Source organism: Aulostomus chinensis, chromosome 12, assembly GCF_037954235.1.
Source record: "Aulostomus chinensis isolate RoL2024-O1b breed Wild chromosome 12, RoL_Achi_v1.0, whole genome shotgun sequence".
NCBI lineage: Eukaryota > Metazoa > Chordata > Actinopteri > Syngnathiformes > Aulostomidae > Aulostomus > Aulostomus chinensis.
Genome location: NC_141331.1, coordinates 23,853,816 through 23,870,419, shown reverse-complemented (window position 1 = coordinate 23,870,419; position 16,604 = coordinate 23,853,816). Strand labels below are relative to the sequence as shown.

The window sequence follows — 16,604 nt, the reverse complement described above, 5'->3', positions numbered from 1 at the left end:
GATGCTGAGACACTTCAGATATTCAATTCAAAATGAACCAGCTCCTTACCAACACCCAGTGGCAGCTGGGAAAAACTACAACAATACAGGCAAATAATGTTACATATTCTTCCTTTGCCTTATTTATGGACCTTAATCATCCAAAGGAATTGTCCGCAGGAAGGTCATTGTAGTCACACACACTCTTTCTCACTGGTCACTGGCTGTGCTCACAGGACATTGTTAGTGCACGTGGAGCAGAAATGAGCCACTGCACAGATGTAGACTGGTTTGTGCTCTCCAATCATGTACAGGTGTGATTCAGAAAGCTTCAGCATCAAGACTAATATTACCCGTACCGTAGTTGTTGATCTATTGGTGTCCAAAAGTAAAGGGGAAGGAAGGATGAACTGCTCATAGACAGTGGAACTCTACGAACAGGTGTAAGCACCTTTGTGTGTGAAACAGAGAAGGACTGTGGACCATTAAATGCAATTTTTTGGCATTGTAAGAATATAAAACGAAAACTACAGAAAAATCGATATGTAGAGATAATGGCACAAGATTAATGAAAATTGCTTGCAAGAGCAAGAAAAATACAGAAAATCACAAATACAATGTCATACTGTGTTGAAATGAATACAAAGTTTTCAGAGAGATGACATTTCATAATTGTTCATTTTTGCTAGCGTCTTTGCCAAGCAGCTTACGCTCTGCACACACTATTATGTTGAAAGGCTGTTTCATAGTTTTGTAATTCTCGAATGCAGCATCATATTAACCTAACTTATAACATTCTATCACAGCTCTGCAATTCAAAAGAGTTTTGGTAAACCAAAAGCATTGATTTAAACATTTTAAATGAATATCATACACACAATGACTGACGCATCCACATTAATGTAACATTTTCATCAAAGACAAAAAACTTATCCCCACAACACGCACAGCTCAGTTATGGAGATAAATTTATCTCCGAAATATTTCTGTAAAACAATCCATCCATGTGTAAATGTTAATCAGACAATATATCTTCAAAAATGTAAAATAACTGCAATAATACTTTCACACGTAACACAGGTCTTCAGATCAGACAAACTCCAGATTATTTTTCACCATTTTCAAATATTTAACAAATTTACACACAGATTATTTGGCTGTTTAAACAAATGATGTTGAGGCAAATCCAAGTTTTGTTTTTTGTTGTTGTTGTTTTTAAATTGGATCAACACTTCTCACGGCCGTTGCTTTCACAGCAACAGTCAGCAGCATCTTAATCTTAATGTTTACAGGAAGTCTTCAACGGTGAGACACGACTGACAGGAAGTAGATAAAGATGAATGCGTTGCCACAGTCATGTCCTTCCCCTCCATTATCACTGATGCATTTAGCTTTCGCCAGCAACTTACAGTCAAACACATGCGCCTTTATTTAATAAATTGTCAGTTACTATACTGATCATGTTTCCACATCCTTCAGCTCCTAAAAAGTTATGAGACAATGAAACAATGCAATTTCACACCTCTATCATACTTGGTTGATAATCTGAGCCCAAAGAACAACCTTTATTCCACATAAAGCCTAAAAGCGTGATAGAGTTGTTTCACAATGACTCAAAACTGAGACAAACTCTATATCCTCACATCTGAGAACCAAATAATGCTAGTCCTTTTATCTTAATGAATATTGGAAACAATCAATTGATTATGAAAACACTGATAGTTTCTGTAATTTCAAACAGTTGTTCTCAACCCATTTCAAACAAAGCATTGACTTCAATCGCATTCCAAGTGTGGTTACACAGATGCAGCATGCAGTGTAAGCTTATGAAAAGATGGATGAAGGTCAGTGACAGTGCTCCAAAGATCTTTCAGCCTTCTGCAGGGAATTTGCACATCAGATATTCTCAAATTTTATGTGACAGCCTTTGTTTCCCACCCTTCATTTTCAAGACTCAACCATCCAACAGATGGCTCTTGTCCCACAGTGTTTATACACACACTGACAGCTTCAGTGTAAAAACACTTTCTTCCCATTTTTATCAATCTATTACACATTTGACATACTTCTGGTCTAAATTAGATTTGAATGGACCACTGTCTGTGCGAGTGCTGAGGGAAATTCAACTGATGGTCAACATGTCTGCAGAAAGAAGGGGGCAACAATTGGCTTTCACGAGTATTGTATAGTTCAAGCAAATTAAAAAGTGCAAAAATGGTAAAAAGACGGCATTTATATTGCACTTTTCTCGAGTACCAACCACTCAAGCACTTGACCCCCCCAATCACCACACCACACACACACACACACACACACACACACACACACACACACACACACACACACACACACACACAATCAGAAGGAGTTCGGGATTCAGGCTCTTGCTCGACACTTGTGTCCTTGCACACAATCTCAGAAGAAGTGAACCAAGATGGCATGTAACCCAGTGCTCTTCATCATATTGTGTTTTTTCACCTACACCTGCAAATTTTTTGCATTTGTTACAATTTTGTGAAAATATTTATGCATATGTATCAGTGCTGTTTGAACAGTCTGCACATTTCAACTAAACCATGGTCATTTTGGTCACAGGAATCAAGGATATGAATTTTTTTGTGTGTGTGTGTGTGTGTGTGTGTGTGTGTGTGTGTGTGTGTGTGTGTGTGTCAAAGATGGCCTTTCATTCACATGGAAACTACATTTTCCATCACTGAAAACAGACCAAATGAAGGTGAAGATATTGAGAAACACAGCTGTTAAAACTGCCAAGCGTTTTGCAAACATTTCATGAGCACCATCACTCACCGGGCAGAAGTAGGAGTTCTCAGAGATGTAATGTGCCACAGCTTCATTACTAGCGGAGGCAGCCATGACCAGCAGCAGTGCATCCCTAGCCTGCTGTCCAATGGCTCCATCCCGGTGGATGAATGGGACAAGGAGGGAGAAGATCAGAAGATTGGTGGAGCCTTGCTGGGCTGGTGCTGCCCGGAACAACATCTCTAGGACGACCGGCTGCCGGGCCATGGACACGCAGATCTGGGGAAGATTTAGAATCAAAACAGCATGATTACAGAGGCTAAGCTAAGGGCCAATATCAGCATGCTAACATTCTTACAATCTAATGCTAATAGGATGCCTTTCAAAATGTTAATATTTGATACTTATAAATTCACAATAGAATCTAATTTTAAGGTATTTGTTCCAAAACCGGTGGCACAGTGGTGCAGTGGTCAGCACTGTCGCCTCACAGCAAGAAGGTTCCGGGTTCGACTCCCGGCTCAGGCACAGGATCTTTCTGTGTGAGTCTCCATGTTCTCCCTGTTCCTGTTGGGTTCTCTCTGGTACTCCAGCTTCCTCCCACAGTCCAAAGACATCAAGAGGGGACGAGGCTGATTGATACTATAAATTGACCGTAGGCGTGGCTGTGAGAGTGAATGGTTGTTTGTCTCTATGTGTTGGCCCTGCAATGGACTGGCGACCTCTCCTGTGTGAACCCCACCTCTCTCCCGTAGCAGCTGGGATAGGCTCCAGCCCCCCCGCGACCCTTAACAGGAATAAGCGGAAGCACCACACCCCATTGAACTATCTATTTGAGTGTATTTGGGAATATCTGGCAATGTCCTGCCCTTTAATTCTCTCATGTGCAGTATCTAAAAAATGTTTTAAGAGCCTGCAACGCGTCTCGCCCGAAGGCTGCTGGAATAGGCTCCAGCCCCCCCCCCCCCCAACCCTTAACAGGATAAGCAGTAGAAAATGGATGGATGGATGGATGTTCCAAAACCAAAGTTTCACCGAATTCAAGTTTTATGACAATGACGATAAACAAAAAATGATCAGTACTGGTAATGTTAGCCCTCAGACTGGCTATTTATTGTTACCCAACTGTCAATTCTGTTTATCAACAAAATTCCACTGACTGTCATCTTCTCCTAAATTTTCTCTATCCTGACAGCAGAAACGGAGCAGATTTTCTTGATTACCATCTTGACCATTTGTTTTGGCTCTTTGAATGCTCATTAATACAAAGTGAGAGGTTCCCAAATACAAAATTCCCCAGGTATCTTTGTTTGGTTGAAGAACTGTGTCCTTAGGATCTTAAGATCTGAATTGTGAGAGGGAAACTCCTTGGTTATCATTTTGGACAACATCTAACCTTTCTCATCTGGGTCATTTTGTACTGATAATGGGACATGATGGTGTTTTCCTAAACCTTCTTATTCCTTTTCATAAGAGGTTGAAAAATAAAGGACGCCAAAATTCACTGACAAGTGATTGCTCTTGTAGGTAAATGTGTACACTCGTGGCTGCATGAGGTCATTTACCATTACAAACAAACAAATAAAAAATATGCTAATTAAACCTTTATTGAACTTAGAAAATGCCTTAGCAATTCATAATAAAATATAGGTTAATGTTAGTTAATTATTCCAGAGTCAAAGAGCCTGGATTAGAACTAGAACCATTCACATTCTTGGTTTGCTACCTTGAAGGTATTTTTATTTTTTACTGCACGTGAAATCCCCTCATTTACATAGAATCTGGTCATACAGGGAAACAGCTCATTTAGTCTTGTATTTACAGACTTGTGACTCAAGGTTTGAGTCAGTTTCAGAATATCTTCACATTATAGATGGAGCCACGGTACTAGACTATGAGATTGTACCTGGTTGAGCAGCAGTACCAGGCTGTTTTCCAAAGCTGAAGGACAACCAAGTTCTGGGTCAGCGCACACTCCCAGCAGCCTCAGTAGGGGATGGAGGATGGCCGTGTGCTGCAGCAGGGGCTGCTGGGACTGGCCAATGAGCATCTCAAATAGCTTGAGTAGTGCCCCCTGGCTGTCTGGGTCCAGGCCGCGGCACAGATGCCATTGAACCAAGCACTCCAGAATATTCTCAGTGACCACCAGCTCCAGTATAGGACCCATGGGTGGTAAGTTAGGGCTGCCTTCAAAAACTTCAGTAGGCCGCTCCTCTGCCAGCAGGCACAACATCTGGTCAGTGTGATTCCTCACTGCTGTCAGGTCATCGCTGGATGATGATGGCTCATGCTGTTCCAAGACCCGGGCGACCTGAAAAGGCAACAGAGGATTGTCTTCTAGTTTTAAGATAACTCTTAAAGCTGGCTGGCTTTACGGTGAGTTTAAACATCTATCAGCAACTCCTACAGTTTTTTCTTTTCATTCCAATTATGTTATCAACCGTTCTTGAATTCTGTGCAAACCCAAACTCACACACCCAACAGAGGGGATTACAGATCCTACAGTGAGCAGTGGTTAAGGTCATATATCTGGTTCCCTGTTTAGTTTATGGTGAGTAAATGCACATACAGTGTGCATTCAATCTCTGTATATTTCTCCCTCTGCTGTGATGGCTATATCTTCACACTGGACCACAAAAATCATTACTACTATGATTTCATCGACTGAACTCGAAAACAAAGTTTAACTGTTTATACTTACTAACAAGCAATTACCCAAAGAATAACAAACTGACAAACACACCAGGGTTTCGTAACATTTACTGCGGGTTTGTACGCAGCGTGACAACTGCAGTGATGACTGTGCTCATTTGTGGCCAGATAAGACATTAGTGTCGTTGTAGCAGCTTCAAGTGTGGTAAAACAATGTTGCTTGGAGCCAAATTGGCAAAGGTTTCACAAGAGACATTCAGGTTTGTTCACCCATACATTTTACACACATTTGTTCTAGTTTTATTTTCTCTTATGTCTTCATAAAATCTATGACTGAAACTACAGCCCTACTGGACATCAGCCAGTCACTCATTTGGAAGTAGACTGATTGACTGACTCTGGCATAGCTAACTGAATGTGTGAACATCCAATGTACTGTAGATGTCTAGAGAGATAATCATTCACTAAAGCAAAGACTGAACTATTTACTTTCAGCTCAACACACAAGTTCACTACAACCAAAACAATAAAACATCCCTATTTATTCTGGATTATAGCGCTAAATAAAAATAAATCATTATGTTTTCTGCATCAACACATCAGTCCAGATGAGCTGCAACCCCAAAATACGTCATACATAAAATTCAACCGTACTTTTATGGCAAAGCCAGGTATGGCTGAACTGTTGTATCTCCAAATCTCTGCTGTGACACTTCTGACTCATCCAGGCCTGAAACAAAAGTGTCATTCTTCCAACAAAATATGTAATTTCATCTTAATACAGGAGAAAAGAGGTAACTCTGGCTCACCTGTCTCCAGTGGTTCTCAAACACCATGAGGCAGGTCTCCGGATCAGCAGTGCAGGGGCTGGAGGGGGCAGTGCTCCTGCCAGCTCGACTCCCAGGACCCCGCGGATTCAACCGGCTCAGCCAGCTCATGATGGACCCAGTGGGAGGCAGGTCAAAGGTCACGAGAACTCAAAGACAAGAGGAGGAGTGCAACCAAAATGTCCAAGTGCAATAAAAAGGAACAAATAAATCAAAAAAGAGAGATGTAGGAAAAAGGAAGATGGGGGCAGGTGAGGAGGAGGAGAAATGGGGAGGGGAAGAAAATTCTAACAGAGAGGAGGAGGGGAAGGCGGTCAGCTGCAGTTATACTGTCACTGCCAGTCAGTGCAGGTTAAGGAGAAGCCCACTGCTGCTTTAGAAACTGTTTAACCCTGTCCTCCCTGTAGACCCTGTCATCCAGTCTGAAGCCAACACCACTCCATAGCCAGTCTGGACAGGTACTCTAAAGAAAAACAAAACAAGAAAAACACGGCATAAACATCAACATTTTCATTTAGCAAAAAAATAATCAAACTTAATTAACTCATCTCAGAATATTAGATGGACATTTTTCAAAGCTTACATTTCTCAGAGTTTTATACAAAATGGGGGGGGGGGTGTGTATGGTTAAAAAAATGCCATGAAACAGTGAGACATTTGGAACACTGGACAAACCGTTCTGTGATTGACTCAAAAATAAACTATATGTTTAAATACCTGAGAGCTGAAAAAGGTGTCGAACCACACAATGCATCATCGTGTAAGTCAATGCTACCAAAACACACATTCATTCAGAATCAGCCCCAACAATAACTGTTACCAGGGTAACAATGTAGTCCTTCACAAAGCAGCTTGTCTATCTATCCTGGGTGTGTATTTCAAGTTAACTTCTTAACTGACCATAGGTAAAACCTATCATTGAAAATGTATCAAATATAAGTTGCATACTCAAACATAGACTTCAAGAATGTAAATTTTCACAAAAGTTGAAATTGGTCAAAATTTTTTTTTGGAAGAGCAGATCTGAATAAAGTGGCAGATACAAAAAAATCGTATCTGATAATTTACAATATGAAATGTTCAGAGGCTGGAGTGGGTAACGTCACATAAAAAGTGGAAGTAGCCATCACCCTTACTATACACCAAGAATGAACATGAGGCGACATGTTACCAAAGACTCTGTCCATGTAACACTGAGGAATTTTGAAGGTTTTTGCACCTACTCATAATGAGTATTTCTCTGACATTATAAGCTGCTCCGTATGTGACTGTTTTAACTGCAGAATCATAGATTCAATACATCTGATTGTCTATATTAGTGGCTGCAGATAAAAGAGCCCACACTACACTGCTGCTTGTATTTTTTAAACACGGCTCGTTTTTACATAGTTCAGTTTAACCACAATGCTAAATACAGATCTACTGCACAGCTCCCATATCAGTGCAGTAGCTCTGACTGATTATAATAAAAGCATTCTGCTATGACAGCTGTCATGGCTAGTGCTTAAACTAATAGTTTCATCATGTACTACTTTGAGTAATCAGCTGGAGTCCTGCCTCTCCCCCCGTCTCCCCAATGATGACATTGCTAATGGTCTCATTTAATCAAATGTCAAACAAGGTATCTTGAACAAAATAAAGACATTTTTCAGTTATTTCTCAGTGTCATTTAATGGATCTTGCTGGAGGTCTGTTATCGCCAAGTGCACTTCTATTTAAGCATTCTATCTAATTCATGCATTCACCACCACTCAACACTGCTGCCTGTGCTCCTTTAGTGATAAATTTTACTAAATTAATAATTAAAGCTGAAAGCAGGATTTAGAAGGGTCCAATGCCAAATATGAATCTCAGGAAGGGTATAAGAGGAACGGGTGCTTGAGAATTGACAGGCATGCTGTGTGCCAAATTTGGAAAAACATACAATGTATTTCTATAATACTGGCAGATGGGCCATTTTTGACAGCAATGTTTATTCTTTTGGACAAAAATAAAAATATTCATTACCAGGCACCATTTAGGCTTGCATTTTCTGTGTGCAAAAATGAATTATTTTCAATGGAGCTGTGCGCAAAGTACATTCAACACCAAAAGATAAACTATCAGCGCACGTATTTCAGCTGAGGTCTATGACCTTTCAAATTATAGTGTGATGACAGTGACAGAAAGAACAATGGCTTTGTGAGGAGTCATCAAGTCTCATCCCACTTTAAAGATGAGTAACTGGAGCAGTCAGATGGCTTCAAGTCATTCACAAACTCATGACAAACAAGTACGTCCAAGTAAAATGTTACATGATCTCTTCAGGCAAAGTGAATTTATGGAAGCGTAACCATGACAGTTTCTGTCTTCCAAATAGTGTTTTTTTTATGGTTGGAGACAAAGGAGAAGAATAAAATGATGAAAACACCAGAATTCATCACAAATTGCAGGCATCAGAAAAGGACATACATTAGAAGAGACTTCATCTGAGGCACCTCCAACAATCTGTATCAAACAAGCGCAGGCTTTAAGTAGAAAGAAAAAATGTGACTGCCTAAACCTCTTGAGAACAGATGAAAGTAATCTGAGAATATTAGCGAATGAAAGTGGTCAAGGCTGAGTCTGTTGACAATAATGCTTCATAAATATTCAGTGTGGCCTATTATTGCAATGGAGTAATGATACAAGAGGCAGCAGCCCCATTAAACTGAGGAAGCAATGTAGGCCATGAAAGCTTACTTCAGTTTGGAAAACACCCACCACCTCATCGTGAAGACATACAGGAGAATACTGAAATACAGCATGGACAAAACCAAAGTACAGCTGACACATGAATACTCCACTTCCCAACATCCTTTATTTGACCATTACTGTGATTCATCTAACAGACAGGAGATGCTCTCCCTCTGTTTTGCATTTTAGTAACAAGGTTACTGTTATTGGAAGCGGATTGTTATGTAATCAACAAAACAATTTTCTCTAATAATAAATGGAATTTAGACACTATTCTTCCAAGAATGAACCGCGTCACACCAGGGTTGAGTTTTGGCAAGGAACTTGCAGTACCATGCATATCACAATACTTGGGTCATGTTATGATCTCATCACAGTATTTCATGGTGTCATAATATATTGCGATATTCTACCCAGTTAATATCAAAATCAAAAGTAGAGATGAAATATCAAGTTGCTGTATACGTTCATCAGATGAGACAGATCATTCAGAGGACAAATTGAGGCAAAACTATTTGCTTCGAAACAAACTATTATTTAGTAGTGGTTTTGCTCATTTTCACTGAAAAAAGGAAAAAGAAAATATAAGAGAAATTATTTCTTATTTTTGTGCATTGTCAGTAATTCAGGGTACTTTATCCATAAAGTTCTCACTTACTGTGGTTACAATGCTGTCAGTATGTTGTCATGGTTACTTTGAGACATCTACAGTAGTTTCAGTGAAAAGAAATTTGGTGCAATTTATTTTATGATGGCAGTGTGTAACACTGTGTTTTCCTTTCAGTCAGTTACCCAGTGTAGTTTGGTTTGCCGATACGCGTCTTCGGCTGTTTCTCTGCTAACACCTCAGCATGATGTCTTGCTAGGTGAGCTCGTAAGTTAGTCATGTTCCCATAATATTTCACGGGAGTGAGGCAAAGCTTGCAGATAGCGCCATTGGTTTTGTACTGTGGAGGTCTTGTTATTTTGTTTGTCATGTTGTTTGGGATTTGAGTCAGTCCACTTCTGCCACTCTGACTGCCTCTACAACAGAAATAATGCTGCACCACACAGCAAAGTGGCTCTTTGACGCCATCTACTGGAGGGGAGTTGAGGAAGTGGTACAGTATTTACCATGCGTTTAATACATGAATTTTCCTAAAAAAAACAAAAAACAAAAAAACAACACGATATTAGGAGTTAAAAAAAAATTATATTATATTGGGTGGGTCACCAAATCCATTTTTTTCCGCGCCCCTACTTTACACCCCATGTGGTTGCAATTTTTTTTAACGTCAGAGATTAATGCACTACTTTGACCTCTGTCACCTCCCCTCATCTCCAAACATCTGCCATTACATTGAGGATTATTTGAGACCATCTGAACACAAGTGGGTTATCCTGCAAGAGTTTGGTTTGATCATTTTCATGTTTTGTTTTTTGAACTCTGAGAGTCCACAGGAGTCCACTGAAACTGCTTATGGAGGGAAACTACAGAACACAAGAGAACCAAAACTGGCAAGGAAATTATGTCTGTCGATAATGTATCAGGATCAGTGCACTACACATCAGTCATAACAAGATTTTCTTCATTCAAGATTAAGGCCCCACCAATATCGATTTTTGAACAATGAACCATTAGCTTTTTAAAATAATAATAATAATAACAATAATAATGTGCAAAACAGTAATTCTAACATTCAACTATTTTGTTCATCATCTCACATCTTTGAAAACCAACAATGAAAAAAACAACCGCAAAAGAATGAGGTATTTTGTGTGGGGCAAGAATTATAAGAACTAAACTAAAATATTCACAAGCCCCTACTGAAAGTCAAGGCACCATTGGTGGTGGTGGTGTTTTTGTTTTGTTTTTAAAAATAAAGTGCAAACAATAAAGTTAACGTACAACTCTTTTGCTCATCTTACATCTTTGAAACAAACAATAAAAACAAACAACTGCAAAAGAATAAGGTAGTGTGGGGCAAGAATTATAAGAACGAAATTAAAATATTCACAAGCCCTTTCCTTTCAAAATGAAACCATGTCTTATTCCCCGCATTTTATTTCTGAAATAAATCAGCGATTATTGGCCAGTTTAGGCCGATTGCCGATTATTCTCAAACGGGCTATAATCGGCCGATTTAACCGACCAGCCGATAGATCGGTTGGCCCTATTCAAGATACAAGTATTTCCAGAAGAACCCTGCCTTAACTGTGATGTAGTTCGCTCAACTTCAACAAAATAGTGTATTTTGCTTTTGTAGTGGTCTCAAATAGGTGTGTTGAGTTCATGAATATGATTTCTATGTCATTCCAGAATGCAGAAAGATCCAGCTACATATTTTTCTACAGTGGCTACAGCTACAGCGAAAAACAAAACACGAAACACAAAAAAAACAGTTAAAGTATTGCTCTGATGTTAAAGGCTTTGCTTTATGTACTTTGAAATATATCTATTATGTTTGCTTTCATTCTCACAAAGTTAACAAAGATCATTCATGAGGCCTTGGGTCCCACTGTGGTCAGTCCAGCACAGTTCAATAGGTTGTTTAGCTCACTTCCACAATCAGTACAACATGATGTTTAAGAAAAATATGAATTATTGTGTTAGTCCAGCTGGACCCCTTCTATGGACGACTGTTGCAAATTAGCATTCACATGATGCATCACACAGATGCATCAGACAGCAGTTTTCAGCTTGTACATAAATATTGTATCTGTTCCACTCAAATAAACCATAAATCAATTTTTGATTTTTTTAAACAAATGTAACCATATGAAAACTTAGGTAACCATCTCAACCCAAATTAAATCATATTTTTCAAAGTAGGACTACCATATCTAGATGAGATCTGCCCAAATTGTGCCTGGTGCTCTGAGGATATTCTGTAGGTATTGCTGCAGTGTTTAACATGGAAGCCACCACGTTACATGTGCATTTTATCATTTGTGGTCACATGAAGCTGACTGAAGTCACATGACTTGGGTCAGACACAAGTCCCAGACTTACGATTTAATGAGCCTGCAAATGATTATTTTTTGAGTTTCTCATTTAAGAATTACAATCCTTCAAAGACCAGGACAGGTAAGATCAACAACGAATTCAACATCCCTCAAGAAGTGAGTCCCAGTTACTGCTCTGTTATTTGGTGTTGACTACATCCAAACATTTCTTTAGATGAACAACAATCCATATTCATCAAAAGAAGAAAAGGGTAAAAGCAGCTAAAACAGATAAATCTACAGCAAAGGAACAAAGAGCTCACCAAGACTCTGGTAAAATATGATTCACAATTAACGCAATTACCTTCAAGGAATGTCAGCCTATTTCCCTCAGTATTCAAACCCAAACATCCAGATCCTGACAAGCAGGATCAGCATTAAGTTTACCACAAACAGAATGAGTTTTATTTTCGCACACACTTGAGCAACACCAATAAAATGAGTTCAAAGTTCAATAGCAGATTCCAGTGCAGGGAGGTTGCCTTCCTAAAGGCAAGACAGTTTGTCCAAGGTCTTTGATCAAACAACAGAGCAGACCTCGTCTTGACTGTTAGTCTTTCATGGTGTTAGATGTTCCACAGTAGACATGACGCACTAAAAGAGGAGAAAAGTTGCTTTTGAAAAGTTAACTGACCTCTTTAAACTGTCAATACAGCCATAAATCCTCAATGTGGGAACTGCCCAGGTGTTCACAGGTGTGACAGAAGAGGTGTCTGCACATTCTCTCTTCCACATTTCTACTTTTGTCTCTGTACCGTGTTGGCTACTAAACCACAAACAATCACCACTGCGTCTGCAGCGAAAATCCAGAAGATCTGGCAACCTCTCCTCCATCGCCTACTTTGCATTTCAAATCTGGGGTAAAACTGGTCTTTGGCACGAGAGCAATTTTGAGCATCTGATTGGTCAACACACCATAAGTAGTCATTGTTTAAATATTTAGTTATCCTAATGAAGGTTTTGCTGGAACTTTTGAAACACTGCCAGTAATGACATTTGTGGTTGCAATGATAATAATAAACTTCAGCTATTGCATGCTTTTAATTCCTTGACAATATAGCCCTATTATTCTTATTCTTAAACGTGTAATGCTTCCAGGAAGAAAAGGTACGTTTTTGAACTGTGGCTTTTAGTTTGCGCCATTAGCCTCAAGATAAATGTGGTTGGTCGCTCTGCATTCTGGAGTCACAAAGAAGTAATGCAGTGATGTAACCAACTATAATGGCCAGCCTGAGGAGGCAGTTATTAGAGATTGATGTTTTTCAACCACTGAAACTAGTATTAATTGCATTAACGGTCAAAGGTGAAATGGTTAATTATGAACACACCTAATGCTGAACGGTAATTCAAAATAAAATTTCATTTCCGAGCCCTACTTTGTTGAGTCACTTTTAATCGTATTCTGCTCTCAGCAGTTGAGGCTTGACAAAAAAAAAAAGACACTGAACCCCTAACTTTTAATAGAGAATACGCTGTCTCTTTGCATCTTTGCATGGCAGTCACCATCAGTGTGTGTGTGTGTGTGTGTGTGTGTGTGTGTGTGTGTGAGTGAGTGAGTGTGAATGAGGCAGCATTGTAAAATGTCACAAGTGATTTCAAATGTTATTCGACCTAAAAAGTTAAATGCATTTTTTTTTTACACAAAACTGCTATTTCCTATTCTAAAAAAAGAGACTGTTTGCTATAAAATGTTGCGAAATAACAATTTAACCCAAATATTCATGTCACTTGCCTGCAATCCTCACATCTGACATCAAACAAGAGAATATTTGACAGGGATGATTAAATTAATGAGAAATGCCTAAAATAGTGAGTGGATCAGAATTTTCTGATGCACAACTTGTTGACAACTCTATTGAAGCTGAGTCACATCCATGTGTTCATATTGTTATCAAAAGCTATTTTTGTTCTTTAATTTATATGGCACAGTCCATATCAGAACTAGAAGGCCGCTCAGAGACCTCAATCCTCCAACCATCAATGAAATATTTCTACCAATACTAAGAAAACTACTGAGAATTAAAGACAAACACAAAATTTAAAAAAAACAACATTTGCACTAAAACTCTACGGGGCTGCACAAGTAATTAAAAGTGAAACAGCAGGACAAAATCTTAATTGAAAATTGTGGCGCTGCGGAAATGTCTGTACAACACTTTGTTCTTCTATCTTTGGTACAGATCTCTACAAAAATCCAAGGATTCTCATGGGTTATCCAATGAAAATAACAATTAAGATGTAAAATGAACATTCTCTCTAAAAGCGCAAGTCACATCACGATTGCAACATCAGTGAAAATAATCGCCAATACATGTCTTTTTAAAACTATGCCCTACTTCTTAGTAAAAAACAACAACAACAAAAAACTGCCTATGACATTAACAACCTACACAGTGAAATGTCACACGAAATGCACCACATTTAATTTAGACAGACATTTTATATTTTTCAAAGAGAAGTGCCTCAACTTTTCTCTTTCCTCAAGTTGTCTACAACTTTCTATCAACCACATTTGCTTTTTATTGACAACGATGTGTTTCAAGAGGCCCTCTTGTTCCCTAGACTTCTATTTGCAAACATGACATAGAAATTGTCTTCAGCCAGGCTGTTTTAACTGAACTGTGCTAAAAGAAAAATTAGCCCAGGCAAGAGTAATGTTAATAATAATTATATAATAAATTGCTGTACAATAAATAGGGAGGTGACATCAGTCACCAATGGTTCCATTGAAGAGCTGCAAGGAAGACAATGAAGATTTCACTTCAGCTTTAACTGCACAGTGATAATTCCCTACTTTTCACTCAGCAAAGGTTCCAATATTTGTTAAAGGCTAATTCCTTGTCAAAACGGAATTTTAAAATCAATACTGTGATTCATTAAGACTTGGGAAAACATAATACGGATCCCCACAAAAATATCCTTATCATTTCTGTGAGTTTTTCCAACGGGAATCAGATGAATGATAAACAATTATATACCTTGTAATATGGAAAATCATAACCCCAGTAGAACAGTCAAATTAATATAAATTAAACTTTCTAATTTTTTTGTAGCCTCATAACTAGATCCTCTGAGGCTAAAGTTCCCGGAGGGAGTGTGCAAAGTGAGGCATCAATCACTGCAGTGTGGGACGTGTCCTCTCCAGTCTGACATGGTGTTAGCACCTTCGGCTCTTGTTCGTGGCCGTCAAATAGTATAAATTCAATGGCCATGCCTTTACACACACTGGGCCCTTAATCTCATTAGTGCTTTAGATCCATCTGATGATAAAGTCACCATTCCCAGCCAGATCTCACAGTAACACGGCAAAGCGGCAGCTTACGCCAGAACACAACAATCAATGCATCTCAATGGCGAAATGATGTAGCAGGCTAGTTGGTACCTCGCAGATAATTAGCTGGTTTGGAAATATCGGATACCGTGGATATGATGCTTTCATCTTGTTGGAGTGCGGGTGCTCTGTGTTATTAGTCATTTGCCAAGTTACTCACCTTGATTATTGTGAGAGTCTCAACAGTTGTTGCAAGCTGCTGATTTCCACGGGTACCTGTTAGCTGGCTGCTAGTAAGTTAGCGATGGTGGTTTGCTAACGACTAGCTGCTAATGAATTCCACAATGTCAGAGCAGTAAACGGATAAGCAGTGCTTAAGTTTCTCGAGGACAGCTGACCAGCTATAGCATGCCGACTTGGGGAAGCAAACAAAGTAACCACTCCTTCATTAGGGCGGTTGCGCATCCTGCTAGCAAGAGATAAACATCCCATTTGATGAATTCTGAAACACTCTCCCCTCTCCCGCAGCCATCTTACTTTAACTCCTCCCACACGACTTCTCTGACTCACACCCACATCGAAGCTGCTCTTCGCTGCTGGATGCAGGGGCACTGCTAGACATTTTAAATAGGTTAGACCTGGTCGGGGGGCAGTTTCCAGAGGTGACCACCTTGCGTCATCATGTGTTATTATGTGTATGCATACAGTGTACAGGATTCTCCTATATTTATTGATATTTCTGGCTGTAGGTGAAAGCATACATTAACAGATATTATGCATTTGGATGGATGCTGATGGTCCATATTCTTTTTTGCAGATTTTTTTATAGACACAATGGCTAACATTAACAACAAATAATATGTAATAATATAGAATCTTCTGTGCAGAGAAGCAGCAAGTAACACCAGTTCTGGTGCTCAGTATTGTCAAAGACACCACAAGAAGAAATTAATCCTGCAAAACATTATGAGAGTGCTGCAATAAAAATCAATGGAAAAAAGGAAAATAGCTAAGTATGTAAGTAACATGGATTAACCGCCACACCTGAAAGAGTGCCGATATTATCGTGCATCTCTACCCGTATGGTGTGCATGGTTAAACAGGTAAAATATTATTTTCTTTGTGCTTAAAAGTACTGTAGGCCTCTATGACATTAGAGAATAAATGTGTTATTATGCATCCATTTACTGAAAATTGCCTGACAGGTGCAAAGTCACTCATATCTGTAAGCAAAACTGAAGCAAATAAGTAAAGCTATCAGAAACAAAGTGATGATCATTCCAAGGGCCCTGAATTGACAGGGGCCTCAAAGAATATTAGTGCATCAGTGGTTCAAAAGTTATGGGGCATCCATGCATGCAAATCATCGGTAGAACGTGAAAAAGAAAAGGCTTGCACTTTATGTCAAACAAGTT

The 16,604-nt window shown here is 39.2% G+C and overlaps 1 protein-coding gene across 3 annotated transcripts in view; it reads right to left on the bottom strand.

Annotated features, from left to right (window-relative positions):
• Positions 1-15,731, bottom strand: part of fhip1b (FHF complex subunit HOOK interacting protein 1B) — a 33,450-nt gene extending 17,719 nt beyond the window's left edge. For all 3 annotated transcript variants that reach the window (XM_086220844.1, XM_086220843.1, XM_086220842.1), the window contains exons 1-4: positions 15,410-15,731; positions 6,201-6,681; positions 4,646-5,050; positions 2,788-3,018 (exon numbers count right to left, since the gene is read on the bottom strand). In XM_086220844.1, the coding sequence (XP_086076970.1) occupies positions 2,788-3,018; positions 4,646-5,050; positions 6,201-6,329 (765 nt within the window). In that variant the 5' untranslated portion in view covers positions 6,330-6,681; positions 15,410-15,731. The remainder of the gene's footprint in view (positions 1-2,787; positions 3,019-4,645; positions 5,051-6,200; positions 6,682-15,409) is intronic.
• Positions 15,732-16,604: the final 873 nt, after the last annotated feature.